Here is a 16,201-nt window from a genome sequence, read left to right on the forward strand (position 1 = left end):
CCCCCGCCGGAGCAAAGGGGAGGCCCACAGGCTGGCCGGTGCCCTGAAATTCATTGGAAAGCAGTGTGTTCCCCGAGACCAACCAGGGTACAGAAGATGCACTGGCACTGGGCGATGGTTGTCATCTGCTCCACCGGGTACTCGCCGAGGCACAGCTTGCAGGACACCAGCGGGTCGAGGGCCAGGTCCCACGTGGGCCGGCACCGCGCCGTGGTCATGGCAGAGCGGTCTGAAACGAGAAGCACAGGCGTCAGGCCCCCCGTGAACCTACCAGGACCCAGGTATGGACCACCCCTGGCTGAAACTGGGGCCCCGGGGCTGGCCAAGTGACGGCTGAGGGGCCCGGGGTCTTCCAGCCCTCATCTGCGTCCCCTGAGAAGTTTGGGCAGAGGCCCCGACCTGGGTCCGTGGGTGATCCCTGTCCTATACCGATGGACAGTGATCCCCCCATCCCTCTGAGGGGTGAGGAGGAAGACCCCGCCCACAAGCCAAGCACCCCCCTCAGGAGCGCAGGACCTCGGCCACCAGGCCAGAGGGAGGCGTCGGTGAAACCAGCCGTCCATCAGATCACACTGCTCCCGTTTCCACTGCAGGAACACCCCTGGAAACCAGCCAGTGAAGCTGCCCCGTGCCCTCATGTTGGACAGTCATACCTAGTTCACCGGGTATCGCTTAGCAAATATTTCATTAGGACAAACCACTGGGGGTGGGGAAGACGCGTGGGACTCAGAGGAAGGGACCGTAGGACAATCCTGAAAACACATAGGAGATCGGACCTGCGGACACTTGCCCACGGGTGACAGCAGGGAGATGGGTCAGCCGAGGAGACCCGGACCTAGAAGAGCTGAAGTGGGGCAGGCAGTTGCTGACTCAAAGCTGGACTCGGCTCCGAGAGAAAGGCCGGGAAAAGAGAGCTGGAGGCAGGGAGCGGACAGCAGCCTCCCCCAGGCCACTCAGTAACTGTGAGCGACTAGTGTGCAGTGGCCTTGCCATCGTGAGACAGGCTCTGGCTCACTCAGATAGTCTGGGGATGGCTGGGGCCTCCCAGATGATTTAACAAGCAGGACGACTGAACTCGAGCCAAGGGGGCCTGAACACTTAGGTGATGGGGAAGGGGGGTCCCTCAGCCATCTCGGGCTGCACAGGGTACCAGAATCAAGACTTCTCAGCTCCCTGAGTTCATTTCATTTGGAACATGTGCCTGCACCTTGAAGTTAAGATTCCTGTTGTTATTTTAAATGTCCATAGTGTTTTCTGGAGGCTCATGGGCCAGGATTCTTTTCTTTATGTTTCTCTGTACCGTTTTCTTTTTTGTGTTTTAGTCCTTCATGATTTTTCTTTGTCTTTTTTTTTTTTTTTTCTTTTTTAGGGGGGTATGGTTGGTGTCTGCAGCATGAAGAAGTTCTGGGTGTCAGGAGTTGAACCTGCACCACAGCAGTGCAATGTTGGATCCTTAACCTATTGATCCACCAGGAAACTCCTGGTGAGCTAATGACTTCTTGTTTTTAAGTAATACCCCTCAAAGCTCACAGTACAGAGCGCTGACTGTGTTTTAATCACGAATGTTACCTATCCCTGACAGGATCACAAACCCTGACTGGAAGCACTGAGAAATCGCTTAAGACTAGAAATGTCCCCAAAGGTCAGAGGTTGCCTCACTGGCTTCTTGGTCCTGGAGAGCTGGGGACAGGTGGCAGGTGACACTGTCAGAAAGACCAGGGGTCCAGATTCTGCAGGACGCTGAGCAACAGATGACACACTATGTCATCAAGCAGACCCGGGTTCAAATTCCTGTTCTACCACCTGGTTATGTGTTTTTTGGAGAAATTACTCAACTATGAAGTATTAACTTTTTTTTATCTCTGTAAAACTTATGCCATCACCTCCCATGTACACTCATGAAGAGGGAGAAATAATATTTTAAAATTTGGGGGACATATTACTGGCTTGGTAAGTAGAGGTCATTAGGATATGTTGGGTTTGAGAGCCTGGACATTAATCCATACGGCCTGAAAAGAGGAGAAAACTGAACTGAAAGATAAGATGGACCTAGTCTTTCAGGAAGTTCACACTGATGGCTGCTGTCTGTGCAAGAAGCAAACACCACACCTGAGAGGATGCTTTAGCATCCGCTGTGCCGTGCGCTCCAAGGCTGGCTACATCCCAAAATGTGCGGCATAGCAGCAGAAAGCCTACCCCTTCCACATACGTCTTGAAGCCCACAGCCTGGCCTCCACCATGAGTCCTGGGCAGGTGACGCTGCCCATTACTCTTCTGCTGTCAATCACTTGCTGCCTCTCACCCTGAAGCCCGCCCTATCCTGGCCTGTTCCTTCGCAGAGAATTCTCCCTTCTGCCTTGTGCACTTGGCTCCTTTTCCTGTTTACAGTGTCACCAAAGGCATGACCCACAGCTCAGCCTGCAAGGCTTGACCTCTCACTTCCTTTCTTCCTCGACCATGACTGCCCTTGACCTCGAGGCAGCATGGCCTCCCACTGCCCTGGGCATAGGTCAGCCACGGCCCCCCATCTTCCAGCCCATGAGTTAACCTGGGAGCAGATCAGACACATGTCCTGGCATCTCATCAGTATTCTTATCCTGCAGGATAGCTCCTCTCTGAGGTGAGCCCTCCATCATGATTCAGTGGTACCCACGAGAGGACAGATTTTACGAAGCAAAAGATGTACATCCTCTGAGCCATCACGACCTTCCCTACACACAGGATGGGCTGAATATGATTTTGCAAAACACTGAACAGCTGCAGACTTGAAATAGGAATTTGCTAAGAGAATCACAATGCACAATAAGAGAGAGAGAAAAAAAGTCTTTGTTTTCCTAATGTGAATGTCAAGTCGCATGAAACAACAAACTATTTTAAGAACATCTGGTCAATTATAAGTATTATTCAATCTCGGAAACTCAAAATGTTTATAAGGCAAGTTAGTCATTAAGCACGACTGGGTTACACCGAGAGAGTGCCCGGCACGAGAGAAGGTGCGATGAGAGAGCGCTAGAAGGGAAGCGAGTCCACGGAGGGGAGATGGTGGGCATAGTCCTATAAAGGTGGCGGGGGGGCTCGGGGGCTGTGGGCTTCTGCAGGTCCCCATTCCCCCCTCTGCACCCCTTCAAAGCAGAGGAGGGGGAGGGAAATCAAACTGCCTCATGTGGCCCCTGCCCCTCTAAAGCCAGCTGAGGTTCTTCCCAGCCAAGCCTCCACCCCTCCCTCCCCCCACTCCAACCCCCCCAAAAAAAACTCTTCCATCCCAGCATCATCCCTGGAGCTCCATGACCTCTCCCCAGTTCTCTGAAACTCCACTCTCTCCCCTTTCTCGGAGTCTCTGCTGCCTGTGGCTCAATCCATGGCCCTCATCGTGTGTTCGCCCCAAAGAGCAGCATCAGCCTGGCCTGAGGTCTTGCTAGTGTGCAATCTCCTGGACTCCCCCAAACCCAGCTAAGGGTGAGGTCATCCCCCCCAAACCCAGCTAAGGGTGAGGCCATCCGCGTTTGCACAGCCTTCCAGGGGATTCCCACTGGTCTTGAAGGCTGAGGACCACCTGGCTACCTGATTCCAGGCGACGGTACCTCCCCCACCCCGGGCCCTCCTCCTCCTCTGAGGCCCAGCTCCCCTCTCAAAAACTGCACCGTTCAGTCTGGGACTGCCAGGCCCTGGGCTAGACTCTGCACGCCCACCTGCCTTTAGTCTTTGTCAGGACTCTCCCGGAGAGCCTGCTTTCCCACATCTGCTGTACATATTGGTTGTTTTCTGTCCTGCTGGACAGCACTGGCCACTATACACACATGTGCACACATGTGTAAGTGCCTCAGCCACCACGATAACCAATTTGATATGGTATTTCACGTCCCCGAGGCATGGGCACAGAACTGCCCTGCAACAGCCCCTTTGTGTTCTCCATTGGAACTGCATGAGAACAGAGCCAGACACGCTACCTCCAGGTCCACCTCGGAGCTCCCCGGGCCTGACCAGAGCGCCTCCATGTTGTTGGCGGAGGTGGAAAGCTGCAGCTTTGTCATCTGGAGCTGCCAGTCCAACAGGAGTATGGTGCTTGGGCAAAAAGTTGAGGGAGATGGGGGGTGACTCACCCAAGTGCCTGGGTCCACGATCCTTCGGGAAGGTGTCTGAATGTCACCTCCTCCAAAGGAGATGATATACATAATTCAATGGTTAAAAACGCTAATACTTCCAGCAACCACACTCTCAGGTATGTACCCAACTAAAGTGCAAACGCGTGTTCACAGGAACACCTGCAGTGGCTTTACTCCGAACTGCCAGGACACGGCAGCAGCCGAGAGGTCCCTCAGGAGGTGAGCAATAAATAACCGGGCATAAATCATCCAGACAATAGAATATTTTCTCGGGGTCAAGGGAAATGAGCTATCAGGCCATGAAGAGATAAGGAGGGACCTTCAGCACCAGTTCCTAAGTTAAAGAAGCCAAGCTGGAAGGGCTGCAGGCTGTGTGGCTGAAACTCCGACCTTCTGGAAGGGGTAGAATTACAGAGACAGGACAAAGGTCCCTGGCTGCCTGTCAGGGAGGACAGGATAAAGCGGGTGAGCACAGAGGATCGCTTAGGACAGTGAAACTAATCAGAAGGATGTTTCGACGGTGGATATGTGTCACCTTACACTTGCCAAAGCCCACGGAACATACGATGTCAAGAGTGAACCCCAGTATAACTGGTGTGGACTGAGGTGGGTCCCCTCCAAGTTCCTATGTTGGCGTCCTAGCCCCACATGGGACCACAGGTCCTTAGGAGGAGCTGAAGGGGACCTGAGGCCATGGGGTGGGGCTCTAGGCCAGCAGGGCTGTGGCCCTCTAAAAGAGGGCAGTCTCAGCATCTCCTCTCCTGGAGGCGAAGACTCAGGGAGAAGGCAGCCATCCGCAAGCCCAGAGGGAGCTCCTTCCAGACCCCGAGAAGAACCCAACCCCGCTGGCTTCCTAAGCCTGGACGTCCTAGAACTAGGAGAAAATACATTTCTGGGCTTTAAGCCACCCATTCCGTTATGGCCGCCTGGGCTCATACAGCAAACTAAGGACTCTGTAAGGATGTGTCAGTGTAAGTTCACCGACGTCACAGACGCCCCTCTGCTCGGGGGGACGGCGGGGGGCTGTGCCCGTGCGGGCGCCGGGGTTGTGCAGGAGCTCCGTGCTTTTCCCTTCATTTTGCTGTGAACCCGAGGCTTTTCTGCATGGTAAACCCCTAGAAGATCTACTGCTGTTTTCTAAATCTAAATCCAAAGTTGTTAACCTCAATCAAAATTTAAAACCAGATCTGTATATCTGAATCTAAAATGCCCTAAAATAAACATTTTATTCAAAAAAAAAAAAAAAAACCCACAAAATCTCTGCTGTTTTCATTTAAACGCAAATAAGCCTACTGAAATGCAGAGTCAACTGGGAAGAGTCATATTTTAAGCCCTGGTTTTCCCCAAACAGCGCTATGAACTGGGATACTAAAAATCAGAGGAATACAGGATTCAAAATACTTGGACAGGTTCTTGTGTTTATTTGTAGCCATCAAACCCTGCGTGACCTTCCTATGCTCATAAACATTCCAGGAAGGTGTACAGAACACTGGGCAAAACACAAACATTTAACACAAAACATTTTCTCAAGCACAACCACAGAATGTCAAGGTTAAAAAGGGGGGGGAAGGCTGCTTGTAGTCACTGCACTGTCTCAGGCTCCCCAGCAAGGAAGACAGACAAACTGACAATCAGCAAGGCCTCAAGGACCAGAGAGGGCCCGACCAGGACCAGGTCCCCACAGCTTCGCTGGAGACACAGCCACAGACCTGCCAGGTGCAGGGGAGGGCTTCCACTCTGCACGCTGTTGAGGAAACTCTGCAGGCACGCAGGTCCCTAACCAGAGACGGGGTGAGGAAACCTGCCTTCACTTAGCCTGGAGCCTCCGCCTCTCAAAGATTCAGGCCATTTTTTTTTAAATTTTATTTTCCTTTTTAGGGCCACAACCACGGTATATGGAAGTTCCCAGGCTAGGGGTCGAATCGGAGCCGCAGCTGCCAGCCTACACCACAGCCACAGCAATGGGGATCCAAGCCTCATCTGTGACCTTCATCACAGTTCAGGCAATGCCGGATCTTTAACCTACTGAGGGAGGCCAAGGATGGAACCTGCATCCTCATGGATACTAGTCAGGTTCCTTACCCGCTGAGCCACAACGGGAGCTCCTCTGACCATTTTCTAAGTGTAAAAATTCACCTCTGTTAACAGTGATCCAGAAGCCTCTTTGCACTAAAAGTGTAAGACGTCTAACGGCAGCCAGTCGTGCCCCGGGCAACAGATCCCATTCTGTCCGGCTTCCCTTCCCCAGTTCCCGAGGCCTCGTTCAGTGAGGAAGCCGCCGGAAAGGCTGCCCCACCACCCACATCCCGGCCAGGAGGAAGGCAAGCCAGCTTCCCCCGAGGATGTCGGTTATTTCACACCGTTATCCCTCAGTCACTTCTCCTATAAGCTGAGCTTGTTAGTTTTCCTTTCTAAAAGAAAGAAATGCTGGTAAATACTTGCATTCAAGCAGGGGTCTGGGTGAAGTGTGTTCCTTCAACACTGCTGGACCTGCCCCTGGGGCAGACCTTCCCCTTCAGGCCCCGGGGCATCTTTACGTGTTTATCTCAAGTTCGAATGCTCCACATTGTACCCCCTTCAGGATGCTGTCTGGAAGACAGAACAGAGCTGCCTCCCACTGCCACCGGGCGACAGGACTCCCCTTGGTTACAGACTCGTGTTTGATACATGAGTCCAATTCAAAACCTCGAAATGTACGATTCCATTAAGGTTCTGTTTATATTTTTGGAGTATTTGTACCACTTACAATTAATTAATAAAAGGCGGTTTAAAAAACCATCCACAGAAAAGGGAACCCTCCAATACTGTTGGTGGGAATGTCAATTGGTGCAACCACTATGGAAAACAGTGTGGAGGTACCTTAAAACATTAAATACAGAATTACCACATGATCCAGAAATCCCACTCCTGGACATAAATCTGGAGAAAACCATAACTGGAAAAGACTCACGCACTGCAATGCTCATTGCAGAACTATTTATAATAGCCAAGGTATGGAAACAACCTAAGAGCCTACTGACAGAGGAGTGGGTAAAGAAGATGTGGTATGTATACACAATGGAATACTACTCAGCCATAAACAAGAATGAAATAATACCATTTGCAGCAACATGGATGCAACTAGAGATTTTCATACTGAGTGAAATAAGTTCGAAAGAGAAAGGCAAATATTGCGTGGTATCACTTGTATGTGTAATCTAAAAGATACAAAAGAACTGGTTTATAAAACAGAAACAAGCTCACAGATTTTGGAGTTCCTGTCGTGGCTCAGTGGTTAACGAATCCAACTCGGAACCATGAGGTTGTGGGTTCGATTCCTGGCCTCGCTCAGTGGGTTAAGGATCCAGTGTTGCCATGAGCTGTGGTATAGGTCGAAGACGCAGCTCAGATCTGGCGTTGCTGTGGCTGTGGTGTAGGCCGGTGGCTACAGTTCCGATTAGACCCCTAGCCTGGGAACCTCCATATGCCGTGACTGCGACCCTAGAAAAGACAAAAAAAAAAAACAAAAAAAAACTCACAGACTTCAAAACCAATCTTACGGTCACCATAGGTGAAACCATTGAGGGGAGGGAGGAATTGTGAGGGTGGGAATAATATATACACATGACTGTGTAAAATAGATGATTAACAAGGACCTACTGTACAGGAAAATCGACTCGATAGTTTGTAATGACCTATATGGGAAAAAGGAAAGGATATGTGTCTGTATATGACTGATTCACTTTGCTGTACACCTGAAACTAACAAGACAGTGTAAGGCAACTACACTCCAATACATTTTTTAAAAAATCAAGTAATGTTCACACTAAAAAAAAAAAAATTTAATAAAAATAAAAAAGACCCATCCATGCATGGGAGCTGTACCTTCCCAAGGCACCTGCACAGGTGAGAGGAGGAGGAGCCCTTCCCTGGACGCAGCCCGGCTGAGACACAGCATCAGTCACTGGGCGCTAAAGCGCACGCGGGTGTTGAGCGGAATGCGGACTTGAAGCCGCCGTCCCCTTCCCCAGAGAAGGCCCACCCCCCCACACCCCCCGCCAAGCGCTCTGAGTCTGCACTTCTCTTGCCAGAACAAAGTCTGGGTTGGGCTGCTGGGAGGCCTTCCTGCAGTGGGCCCAGCTCCCCTGTGGCTGCCCGGGCTGGGACGCAAGGGGGAAGCCCACACAGACGCGACAGACACGACAGACATCCCGCAGCAAGTGGCCTTGGAGAGACTGCCAGCGCCAGCCAGGCCCTGAGAGCTTCCTCCCCCGGCCTGGGGCCTGGGCAGACCTGCTGACTCGCTCCCAGAAGCTGCCTCTCTGGCAGGAGGCCTGGCTGAGGAGACAACTGGCATTCGAGGCAGAGAGCTCACTCTCTCATTTCTAACCCAATCAATATGCCACAGGCGGGCCTCAAACGCCCAGTGGCTTCCTCATCGCAGTCTGCTTCCCGCAGCCGCCCCGCAAGCCTGCTCCCGACCTCTGTCCAGGAATGATGCGCAGAAAAAGACACAAGGGCACTATTATTCCTACCCCAAATGTCACACGCCGGCCACCAGCCAGCATCCCCTTAAAAATCAAACATAGGAGGTTCCTGGGGGCTTCATGGGGTAAGGATCCGGCACGGTCACTGCTGTGTCTCGGGTCACTGCCATGGCATGTGTTTGATCCCTGGCCCAGGGACTTTCGCATGCTATGGGTGCAGCCCCCCCCCCCCGAAAAAAAATTAAGAAATAAGGAAATAAATAAATAATAAAAATCTGGGGTTTCCTGGTGGCTAAGCAGGTTAAGGATCCAGTGTTGTTACTGCTGGGGCGAGGGTTTGATTTCTAGCATGGGAACTTCTGCATGCAGTGGGTTTTGCCAAAAAATTAAAAAATAAAAAAAAAATAGAAATCAAGCATAAAATCCCTAAAGGCGGACGGGACTGTCATCAGAGGGCTGGTCCTTTTAAAGAGGATTTCCTCCCTCCCAGCTGTGTAGGGATTTGCTAAGACTTCACACAGCTCCCACCCGGCACCACGGCCTTGTGCCCAGTCATGAACTACCCTCAGGGTACTAGCGCCAGACTTTGCCAGGGACAACGTAAATCATTATCTTCCCCCTTTTTCCCTTTTTATTTTATTTTATGTTATTTTATTTTTTAGATAAGGGCACAGAGAAATGAGCAAGAGGATACATGGACATGCCTAGTAGAGGGTGAACAGCACTGGGCCGCCCCTGCCTGCTCTCACGGACCGTAAGCACACTCTGCAGACAGAGGGCCAACCAGGAGGTGTTAGGGTCGCATGTGTCCCTCCAGCCCCTATAAGTCAGTCCTGGGGGAGGGCACGGTGGTCTGGGATGCGCTCTGACCAGCTCAGATGGGAGAGGCACCGAGCAGAGGCCTTGTCGCTAAGCCAGTGGGCCTGGGATACTCCTGCGCGTGGAGCTGGCCAGACCCTTGGGTTAACAGAACAGGGCATACGGGAGTAGGGAGCCTGCAGTGAGATGGACGCAGGCCTCCGTGAAGATTCCAGAAGCCGGGGTTCTCAAGTCAGCCCACCGCACACTGACCACGCCACCCTCATGACCTGCTGCCCTGGACCTTCCTGGACAGTGGCTGCATCTGAGCTCAGGGGCCATGACCTGGGCCCCAGGGCTCCTCAGGGCCTTCCCCTCCCGCCCGCCTGGGAAGGCGTCGCCCAGCCCTTAGGAGAGGCCGAGCTCCTGCTGGCGCAGCAAAGGGAGGCCTCGGGGAGGTGGGGGTACATCAGAGAGAGGCAGAGGACAAGGTACACTCTGCAGGGACCAAGCCCTCTGCCACAGGCCCACCTCCGAGCCCAGCTGCGCCTGCGGCCCCCAGCCCCAAGCGTCCAGGCATCTAAGCCTTCATCGCCCTCCCTTCCTGGGAACTCGCCGCAGATCCACCTCGAGCCCCTCCCATCCCTGCTGCCGGTCACACCCTAATCCTTCCACACTCACAGCCCAGCCGGCCTTCCGTTTCCGTCAGGGTCTAAACACTGTGCTGGACACGCGACAGGAGCCAGAGGGCCACCCACACGGCCCATTGAGCGACAGCCCAAACCTTTCCTTGGGGCAAAGCACCTGCTGATGAGGTTCCCCGGGAGGCAGAAGGGGTCAGACAAACAGTATAAAATGACAGGGAGTCAACTGGAGTCACCCTGTTCTCCGCAGTTCGACTTGATGTACTTCAGCCAGAAAATCAAGGACAATGTCCAGCTTCCAAAGAGGTAGATGTCTCACTGCACCACCCACAGTCCAAGGGCGAAACGTCCTTTCTCAGGTTTTGGGGGGGTTTGTTTTTGTTTTGTTTTGTTTTGTTTTCAGGGCCACACCTGCGGCATCTGGAAGTTCCCAGGCTGGGGCCGACTTGGAGCTGCAGCTGCCCAGCAACGCCACAGCCACAGTGACGTGGGATCTGAGCCACACTTGCGACCTACACCACAGCTCACGGCAATGCCGGATCCTTAACTGAGCGAGGCCCGGGATGGAACTCAGGTCCTCAGAGAGACAGTGTCGGGTTCTTAACCCACGAGCCACAACACAAACTCCCTCTCAGGTTAATTAGCACTTCGTCTTTGCTTTCAAAGAATAGAAGAAAGGAGCAGAATCACTGAAGCCTGTGGAGGGAGACGATACACTCCAGGCAGGTGTTAAGAGCCGAGTTATGTTTCCAGGGCAGGAGACAGAGCATCTTCTAAAATCTCTAAAGACAAGCCCGCAGGAGGAGTTCCCAGTGTGGCACAGGGGAAACGAACCCGACTAGTATCCGTGTTGTGGGTTCGATCCCTGGCCTCACTCAGTGGGTTAAGGATCTGGTGTTGCCGTGAGCTGTGGTGTAGGTCGCAGATGCGGCTCGGATCCCGCATCACTGTGGCTGTGGTGTAGGCCAGAAGCTGTAGCTCTGACCTGACCCCTAGCCTGGGAACCTCCATGTGCCACAGGTGTAGCCCTAAAAAGATTAAAAAAAAAAAAAAACACTTTTAAATAAAATAAAAAAGACAACCATCAGATGACGTGTAGGACTCAGTGAGGGGTTGGAATAACGACAAGGCGCAAATGGCCCAGCCTCAGGCTCCAGTGGTGCCCTTGAAGGCCAGGACCAAGGCACCGGCCAGAGGTCGGGGGTCGTCCAGGGTCTGTGCGCCCAAGAAACGTAAACACATCCACTAATTTACTATGTGATTTTGTTGGGATGAACTGAAAGGTGTTACTGAATTCACACCAGGGACAACAGGAGACAGGCTGCCTTCAGTCATTAAATAAAGGGGTATCTTGCAGCGCTGGGCTCCTGGCACCGACCACTCTGGCCGCTGGGACATTAACCGGGCATAGACTCAATGGGAGCCCTGCCCTGGGGGCTAGGCGCCAGCAGGATGACAGGAAGTAAACAAATAAAACTCTTTATATATGTACATATGTATTATTACTATAGCTGATTTACCAGGTTCTGTCCATTTCTGCTGTACTGCAAAGTGACCCAGTTCTACGTATATATCTGCTCTTTTTCTCATATTTGATTTGCACGTTGCACCTCCACCTATCTGAATAAAAAGGTGATGAAAGTGGCATCACCAAGCATTTATTTTTTAAATAAAGGAACAAACAAATAGGTAAATGAGTAAAACAGGCAGCGCTGCCAGCCAGGAGTGCACACTCAGTGGGGAAGATAAGCAGGGGCGGAAGAGGTGCTGAAATTGTGTCGGGGTCCCTGGCAGAGCAGCGGGGTGAGGGCAGAGGCCAAGTGAGCGGGGGGAGGTGCCTGAATGGGTCCAGGTAAGAGACGGCATTTGTCTGGCGTGATGCCACCCTCTGGACATACTTTGAAAGAAAAGCCGCCAGGACGGCTGACAGCCTGGGTACCAGTGTGACAGACAGGGCAGTCCAGGCCAACTCTAAGGCTTCCCACCTCAGCAAGAGGAAGGTGGAAGGACAAGCTGCCCTTGCTCAATTCTGGGGACGGCGGGTTGGGGGGATGGTTTCTGCATCCTTTACCTCAGGCTGCAGGAATCTCCACGGGCCCCTCTGAGCCCAGCCCGCTGCCTTCCTGGGAAGCGGGTCTGGTGAGTCCATGTTATCAGCCGGCAAGGCAGGCGCTGGGCCAGGCAGACCTCCTTTACACTAAGAGCGGTCTGTGAACCAGGGCTGGGCCTTTTCTCTCTATAATCCTCAAGCTAAGAATGTCTTTTTGCATTTTTTTTCTCTTTTTTTAAGGCTGCACCTATGCCCGTGGAAGTTCCCAAGCTAGGGGTCAAATCAGGGCTGCAGTTGCAGGCTACACCACAGCCACAGCCAACGTGGAAACCTTAACCCACTGAGCGAGGCCAGGAGTCGAACCTGAATCGTCATAGAGACAATGCCAGGTCCTTTACCTGCTGAGCCATAAGAGGAACTCCTCTTACTGCATTTTTTTGGGGGTCTTTTTTTGCTCTTTCTGCATTTTTAAAGATAAGTCAAAGAAAAACACAGTCAAGCAATGAAATGTGGGTCAGCAAAGCCTGAAACGCTCACAATCTGACCCTACACAGAACAGTCTGCCAGCCCCTGATACACAGGTCACGTCCTCGACTGCCGGCGTGGAGCCAGCCTGGATTCCTGCACGAGGCTCAGTAACAGTCAGGAAATTCCTGCGAGAAGTCCTCCAGGAGAGCAGGTCTGAGGTCAGGACCAAGGCCAGGACCCAACAGCCACATCCTGGAAATGTCCCTTCAGAGGTGAACAACAGGAGCAGCCCCCGCCACGTCTCCTGAGATGCGAAGAAAGGGAGAGAAAGAACGAGAGGCCTGACCCTCTCTGTGCTCCACACGTGACATCGTCAAATGACAGCTCAGCTGCACCCGGGCCGGATGTGGGTTCCCCGTCCTTGGTGCTCTAGCTCATGGAGACCTCGGGCTCTTAAGGATTTGTTTTAGAAAGACCACAGCCGGCACCGGTCAGAAGGCCCAGCGCGTCACACTCTTAGTGTCCAGGAGACTTCTTGTGGGAAAACGCAAACCAGAGCCTTTAAATCCCCTTAGCATCCCAAGTAGCTCACACAGGGACCAGACGCAAAAAAAGGCAATGACCCTGTGGTCAGAGCCACACGCAGCGGCTTGTCTTTCAATCTGGAAGTGGTACCTCTGACACCTGCTGGCACAGACAAGGAGGAGACGGGGGGGGGGGGGGGGGGCTCCCATTTGAAGAGCGGGAGTGGTTCTCGCTGCCTTGGACACCGTAGCACTTCCCGACAATACCTTTCCTCCGCTCCCTCTGAACTCTCTTTGCTTCCTGCGGGTATAACCAGAGTTCACCTTTTTCATTTTTTTTGAATGGCCACCTCAGTGGCATATGAAAGTTCCAAGTTCAGGGAATGAATCTGAGCCACAGCTGTGACCTACACCGCAGCCACAGCAGTGCCGGATCCCTTAGGTCTCTGCGAGGGGCTGGGAATTGAACCCTTACTTCCGCAACAACCAGAGCTATGGCAGTCAGATCCCTTTTTTTTTTTTCAACTGCTGCACCACATGGGAACTCCTCAAAGGTCTCTTTTGATCACCAATAAATTAAAACCTGCTGTGACCCAGCTGGGCAGAGTCCATATGACTCTGTTCCATGGGGTCGGCTGTCTTGTCCATGTGCTAATGGAGCGAGAACGCTTAAAGGATCCCCGTGTTTAGAAAACAAGAGCTCCTAAGGCGCCTAAAGAATCCCAAGTGACTTCTTTAGTAATGACGATTATGACAATAAGGTCACGAATCATAGTGTTTTCCGAAGCACCACGGCCGCTGTCTATCACATCTCCCGCTTTCCTTAGTCATCCCATCAGCTATGCGAAAGCTGCACCGCAGTATGCCTGGTCCCCTGCCCCTCATTGTCTGCGTACCCTTCTTCATTTATCGTCTTCCTCCCCCTCAAGGATGCAAGTATCACGAGAACAGTCAGTATTACCGTCCAAGAATTTAAAAAACCTACTCAGAAAAATATGTGTATTTTGCTCTTTCCTTTACTACCCGGTTAACCAGGCAGAAAATAATTCCAGGCTCGGTGAGGCATTGCCTGTTTCACTGAGGTGAAGAGGATAAACCTATTTTCTGATCAGATGATGCTAAACAGCATCTCAGGATACCCTTTGCATCGTGCAGAGGATAATCAACACGGCAGAGACAGGAACTGAGCTGTTAGCTTCCTTTAACAGACAAAGAGCAGAGGCTGCGGGAGGGTAAAACGCTTGCCCAAAGTCCCCAGGTAACAAACAGCAAATCCAGGAGTCTCCCCCAGTCCCCTGACTTTCCAAGTCGTTTCTCTTCCGGCATCAAGATTCCTACCCACTCTCCTTGGACCACCGAGCGCGCCCACCACACCCACTGCTCAGACTACGATAGGGGTGGGGGGCTTCCCTGGAGCTGGGGGACGCCCCTTCGCACACAAGAACTCTGCTCACGGCCCCTCTACCCGTGTCCACTGCAGACAAAAGCACAGCTTCGAAGCTGGCTGTCCACCTTTAGATGACAGAAGAGGCCACCCTCTGAGAGAAAACACCACTGATGTTCTTGACCTAAGGATGCTGAAAGGTGCCGTGTTCTGCACCGAAAAGTATCTTTTTCATCACCGAGTGTCCTCCAGTTATCAAACAGGGCGTTTAGTCTAATGATGCTAATGAGACCACTTAGCTGGCTAAGAAGCCAAAATCAGCGCTCGGTTTCCTCGATGAGGAGATGAAATGCAATCTCGCAAAAAGCTCCTCTGTCTTCCCCGGGTCCAATGCCAGACCGTACTGTCTAATAATCAGAAAAAGAAAAATCCACCCTCCCCTCCTCGAGGAAGGCTGGGCTGTCAGTAGGTCCTTGGACCAGACTGAAGACCACAGGTCCTGGGGTGTGGCCAGGACGAGGCGGTCAGGAAGGCTCCGCACTGCAGCTCCGCCTCACCCAGGCCTGAGCCCCCATGTCCAGCCCCACCGCAGCCCTCGGCCTGCAGAACTCACATGCCAGGAGGGACTCAGAGCACACCAGGGCTGCCCCAAGCTCTTCTCTGACCCTGGCTGAGGAGGCTGCTGGATGGAGAGGGGCCCAAGTCACAGCAGAGAGCTGGGGTCACGGCAATGCCAGGAACCTCTTCCTGTGCCCCCTTGTCCCAATGTCTCGCCTGTCCCCAGTTTCTGGCCCTTTAGCTGCACAACACTGGAGGCTCTATGGGATATAAACCCTGCAAAACTTACTCTAAATCCGTTCTGACCTGGCGGCGGTGACCCTCCCACTGGTACAGACACAGAGCTTTCTGTGAGAGAAGATCCGCAGAGAGAGGACAGCCTCAGGCGCACGGGGTCGGCACCTGCCTGCAGACCTAGCTCATCGTCTCCTGCACAGGCAGCGCTCTCCCAGGACCCCCCGGGGGGGAACTGGGTGGAATCCAATAACTGACGCAACCGCACCTGCAGGGAAACAGAGAGGCGAACTCCAAACGCTTTCCAAGAAAACACCCGCTTCCGAGCCGGGGAGCATTCCTGCTGGGAACACCCCTAATAACCCACGTCTCGAAAGCGTGTTTATTTGCAGCTCAGCCTTGAAACCCGGCTGTACCCCAGGGACCGCCCCACGGTGGCCCCGGGCGGGAGCTTTGCTGAGCACAGATGGGGAGCTGCGGCACAGGTCTGTTTCAGGGAAGGACCAAGTGGTGGCTGTGATAATGGGCCTGAGGGGACAAGGTTCCCTTAAGGATGGAAAAACTCCTTGGTCACATGAGAATCATCAGGATAGAATCACAGCGCCCAAAATAAAGAACCCCCCTGTCCAGCCCATGTTTTCCTCTTTCGCAGGTTACCCCAGGCCTCGGACACATCAAGGGCCACCTGCCCGCTGCCTGACATCCTAGAAGGAAGCAGGCTCAGGTGCTTCAGGGCCATGGAAGACCAGGGACACCCTCGCCCGCTAGCACCAGGCCTCCTCTCTGGGTCTGCTCACCCTGTGTCGAAAGGAGGAGGCTGGGGGGCTGGGGGGGCTGTTCCTCAGGGCTCTCCAGCCAACCCCAAGGCTCCAAGACACTATTTCATCAGATCTCTGCTGCTGGAAAACTTCTGACCCCCGCCCCCAGTCCCCCCAGTGGTGCGGCTTAAATGCAAACCCTCCACCCGCTCAC

At 53.0% G+C, this 16,201-nt stretch overlaps 1 protein-coding gene across 30 annotated transcripts in view; it reads right to left on the reverse strand.

The window, feature by feature from the left end:
- RNF144A (ring finger protein 144A) overlaps positions 1–16,201 on the reverse strand; it is a 120,122-nt gene that overhangs the window by 41,866 nt on the left and 62,055 nt on the right. For 21 of the 30 annotated variants that reach the window (XM_021087897.2, XM_085016160.1, XM_085016156.1 and 18 more), the window contains one exon: positions 84–229. The exons of 3 other annotated variants lie outside the window; for them this stretch is intronic. In XM_021087897.2, the coding sequence (XP_020943556.1) occupies positions 84–218 (135 nt within the window). In that variant the 5' untranslated portion in view covers positions 219–229. Of the gene's footprint in view, positions 1–83; positions 230–4,100; positions 4,134–15,284; positions 15,498–16,201 lie in introns of those variants that run through there. 6 more of the 30 variants (XM_085016157.1, XM_085016163.1, XM_085016170.1 and 3 more) reach the window with 2 other exon arrangements.

This window comes from Sus scrofa, chromosome 3 (genome assembly GCF_054392235.1).
Source record: "Sus scrofa isolate SSC_HxYL_T2T_F1_AM1 chromosome 3, Sscrofa_HxYL_maternal_Yorkshire_Landrace_v2.0, whole genome shotgun sequence".
Lineage (NCBI taxonomy): Eukaryota > Metazoa > Chordata > Mammalia > Artiodactyla > Suidae > Sus > Sus scrofa.